This window comes from Ailuropoda melanoleuca, chromosome 7, assembly GCF_002007445.2.
Source record: "Ailuropoda melanoleuca isolate Jingjing chromosome 7, ASM200744v2, whole genome shotgun sequence".
NCBI classification, from domain to species: Eukaryota; Metazoa; Chordata; class Mammalia; order Carnivora; family Ursidae; genus Ailuropoda; species Ailuropoda melanoleuca.
In genome coordinates this window covers 34,548,416-34,553,351 of record NC_048224.1, presented here as the reverse complement: position 1 = coordinate 34,553,351, position 4,936 = coordinate 34,548,416, and the positions used below count along the sequence as shown (strand labels likewise).

Sequence of the window (4,936 nt, the reverse complement as noted above, 5' to 3'; positions counted from 1 at the left end):
TGTGTTCCCTCTCTCGCTGGCTGTCTCTATCTCTGTCAAATAAATAAATAAAATCTTTAAAAAAAATCAATATAAATCTAAATGGAATTTAGGCAAAAATATAGGTTAAAATGATTATATTTAGAAGTTGGTGGATAATCAGGAAAATGCTGGGAGGTATCATGAGACAAGTTCAATACTATATGTTATTATCATATTGCAATATGGTGTTTAAGTTTCGGCATTTTAATAACTATATGCCCAGCAACTATTGTAAGAAAAATTTATTTTTATTCCACAAATTAGGCCTTCAACAAAAACGGATCCCTGTAATTAAAAAATATTCAAGATACCGGTACTACATATTCTTACTAATAAACGCACAATACACGTTCATCTTCTTTAAAGATTAAAGTTAGAAAATCTCAGAAATTATACAGCTCCCAACACTCCTTCATGATGAAAACACTCAACAAACTAGGAACAGAAGGGAACTAACTTCCTCAATCTGATAAAAGGCATCAGTGAAAGACTCACAGTTAATATCATACTTACTAGTGAAAGACTAAATGGCTTCTCCCTAAAATCCAGCAAAAAGGTAAGGATGTTCATTCTATTTCTATTAAACACAGTATTAGAGGGTCTAGCCAGGGAAATTGCACAAGAAAATTAGACAGAAAATATGCAGATAGGAAAGAAAAAAGTAAGGGTGCCTGGATGGCTCAGTTGGTTAAGCAGCCAACTCTTGATTTTGGCTCAGGTCATGATCTCAGGGTCCTAGGATTGAGCCCTGTGCTAGGCTCTGTGTTCAGCAGGGAGCCTGCTTGGGGATTCTTTCTCTCCCTCTCCTTCTCCCTCTGCCTCTCTCTCTCTCAAATAAATAAATAAGTCTTTAAAAAAAAATAAATAAAACCATCTCTATTTGAGGTTGACATGATCTTAAATATATAAAATCCTAAGGAATCCACATGAAAAAAAACCCACAACTATTAGAGCGAACAAACAAGTTTACTAGCAAGGTTACAGGATACAAGATCAAAAATCAATTTTATTTCTACACATTTACAATGTACAACCTGGAAATAAAACTTTTAAAAAGCAATTACATTTACTATAGCATCAAATAGAATAAAATACTTAGGAAGAAATTTAACAAGAGGAGTGTACAACTTGTACACTGAAAATATCATGAAAAAATATTTTAAAAGACCTAATAAATGGAAAGACATCTGTGTTGACAGACTGATAGCCTGAACAGTGTTAGGGTGATAGTACTCCCAAACTTATTTGCAGATTCAAGGCAATCTCTAAGAAAATATGAGCTGGACTTGTTTGCAGAAATTGTGACGTTAAACCTAAAATTTATATGGAAATGCAAGTGACCCAGAATGGTCAAAGCAATCCTTAGAAAGAACAAATTCAGAGAATTCACACTTCTCAACTTCAAAACTACAAAGCTAAAATAATTAAGACAGTGTGGTACTAGCAGAATGATAAGTAAATAGATGAAGGGAATAAAAGTGAGGGAGGAAAAAAAATCCAGAAAAATACCCTCACATTTACAATTGATTTTTGGCAAGGGTGCCAAGACAATTCAATGAGAGAAAGAATAGTCTTTTCAACACATAGTACTAGGATGACTAGATAGCCACAGAATCTACAAGAATGTAAAAATACATATCCACAGAATGCAAAAGAATGAAGTTGAATTGACTCCTTCCTCACACCATACCCAAAAATTAACTCAAAATAGATCACAGAGCTAAATATTAGAGCTAAAACTATAAAACTCGTAGAAGAAAACATAGAGGTAATCTTTTTAACCTTAGATTTAGCAAAAGTTTCTTAGATATGACACCAAAAGCACACATAACAAAAAAGAGGTAAATTGGACTTCACCAAAATTTTAGAAATTCGTGCTTCTAAAAACATTATCAAAAAAGTGAAAGACGATTCACAGCATGGGAAAAAACATCTGCAAATCAGAAATCTAATAAAGGTCTAAGATCCAAAATATATGAGGAATTCTTACAACTTAACATTAAAAAGACAAATGAAACAATTAAAAATGGGCAAGTGATCCGAAGACACATTTTTCCAAAGAAGATCTACAAACAAGCACATGAAAAGATGACCAACATCATCAGTCATCAGGGAAATGTAAATCAAAATCACAACGAGAAGCCACTTCACACCCATTAGGATGGCTCTAATAAAAAAGACAAGCATTGATGATGGAATGCGAAATTAGAATTTTCATACACTGCTGGTGGGAATGTAAAATGATGAAACCACCATGGAAAACCGTCTGTTAGTTTCCCAAAGGCTAAACACAGAATTACTATATTATCTAGTCCATTTCTATATGATATACCCAAAGAAACACATATCCACACAAAAATGTACAATAATGCTCATAGCTCATTACTCCTACTAACCAAAAAGTAAAACAACCCAAATATCCATCAAGTGATGGATAATCAAAATGTGGTATATCCATACAATGGACTATTATTTGGCAATAAAAAAGGAATGACATACTACAACATGGATGAACCTCAAAAACATTACAGTAAATGAAAGAAACCAGTCACAAGTCCATATATTTATGATACCAATTACATGAAATGTCAGAATAGGCAAATTTATAGAGACAAAAATGCTAGAGAGAAGAACAATGGTTGCCTACAGTTGGGGGGCCTGAGGGAAAATGTGAAGGCTGCTAATGGGCATGATTTTTTTTTGGAGTGCTGAACATGTTTTAATATTGATTATGGTGACAACTGCACAATTCTGTGACTATACCAAAAAAAAAAACCAAAACAACATTGAAATGTACACTTAAATGGATGAACTGTATGCTGTGTAACATATATCTCAATAAGCTGTTACAAAAAAGTACAAAATGTGAGGACTGGAAGAGAAAGACACATATGAAGAGACTGTCTCAGATATCTGAAGTACTTGAATTACAGCCACAGATCACTTCTAGGACAGAGACTACTGAAACAAAAGTAAATGATCCCTATAGCAGCTTGGCTCTTTCTAAGATATACATTTATATAATATATATGGTTTTCCTTTTAAGAATTCCATAGGTAAGTTTTTAACCAAAAATGCCTAGGCTAAGACAGAATCAGCTATAAAATTCCTCTACACTTAAATAATAATCTTATTTCAAAACCAGCTGTCTACTTTTGAATATGGAACAATATCTAATAATGTAAGAATTAGCCTCATTATGCAAATAAAATTCATAAGATATGTCACAGTGATAGAAGGATATGCACAATCCCCAATCCTCTCAACAACCACACAATGAAGATGAGGAAATCAGGATTCAGAAACATTAAGTGACTTGCCTATTCAGGAATGAGATAGCAAAGCTAGGATTTGAACTTAAGACTGCCTGTCCCCAAAACCTGTGATCTTACACCACACTACCTCCTGTGTTCAAGAGGGAATAAAGCTTCCAACAAGGCAATTATAATACAACAGACTAAGCACAAATATGTCCTACTATAAAATTCTGAAATGTTAAAGCTTAAAGGAACCTCAGAGAACATCTACCCCAAGTATGTCATTTTACAAATGAGACAATGCTGTCTGCAGTCTCTGATCAGCTATAGCTATTTCCACTACTCTCTGGTGTCCAATATACTATTAGACTATCTGCAAATCTTTCCTGATAGCCTCAGCATAAGTCAAATGAGGACTCAAACAAGAGCTATGTTTCAGAAAGTTATGGATACCTGAATAAACAAACCAAAATTTACCTTTTTAGACTGTAGTAACAATAAAAAATAAACATTCCTGTTACTTGCCAAGTATGCAGAATTCTAGTCATATATTAATTTATAATACTGATTTATAGCTACTTTGAATTCTTACCTTTGTGGCCACAAGAAACATGGTATAAAGGAACATAAGGTTATGCTTTGATACTGCCAGATGCTTCGTGTGCTGGAAAGTGAAGATAACTGACCCCAGTAGGGTTACCTTGGCAGGGCTGAAAATAAAATACGTTTTAAGTCAGTAAGTAATAAACATGATCCATCTCTACATTTCTTAAAGAGTACTCTGGAAAATATTAATTTAATGAGTTATTAATAGACAAAAATTGGTTCTGTGAATATACTTATAAAGTTTTAGAAGTGCTAAGTTATAAAAAGTATAATTTCACTCTGATAAAATATCAGAGATCTTAGAATGTTCATACATATAATGTGACTCTCTGATAGAGTTCATTTCTATATACAGCATTTCTGAAACACATCTGACCATATACTTTTTCACAAAGATTTGAAAGTCCCATGTTCCACAATATGACTCGGAAAAAGATTAGTCATTATAGTACAAAATAAGCTCTTTCAGTCAGGTGGGAAAAGGAAAAGAAAGCCCTGATTTATATAGTATTTTCCCATTTCCATGGTGTAAATACTCCCATCACAGTAAATTTCAGGCTGCTGTGCAGAATGGAGAAGAGACAGATACACGCATCAGCTCTCAAATAACAGTATAAGCCAGACCCAGCAAATTACTTTGCTAACTCCAGCACAGAATACTATTAGCGTTTGCTAGTAGCTTAATAAAATAATGCTGAAATTTTAACATCTACAGTAAGATGCTGATCTACAAAAAGAAGCATTACTTTCATACTACATATTTGCCACACATTTAAAGTATATCTTAGTAACAGATCATTATCTAGCTTTGTGCTTACAACTAGAGAAAGAGAAATGATAAACTCTTAGAATGCCACACTGCAAAATATGACAAATTTCATTTCATGAAAAATTACCTATTTGTTATAAGCTGAGCACTGAGTTCAAAAGAGGATTAGATTTGGGCAACAGGGGTTTAGACCTTGCATAAGAGTTGACTGAGCAGCGCTAAAGTTTTGGGACAGCGGTCTCCAAAACTTTTTAACTGTGCACCTCTCTTGGGACCCAAAAAA

General features: G+C 33.6%; 1 protein-coding gene across 2 annotated transcripts in view; it reads right to left on the bottom strand.

The window, feature by feature from the left end:
- TMEM38B (transmembrane protein 38B) overlaps window positions 1–4,936 on the bottom strand; it is a 52,786-nt gene that overhangs the window by 12,496 nt on the left and 35,354 nt on the right. For both annotated transcript variants that reach the window (XM_002927670.4, XM_034664228.1), the window contains one exon: window positions 3,871–3,988. In XM_002927670.4, the coding sequence (XP_002927716.1) occupies window positions 3,871–3,988 (118 nt within the window). The remainder of the gene's footprint in view (window positions 1–3,870; window positions 3,989–4,936) is intronic.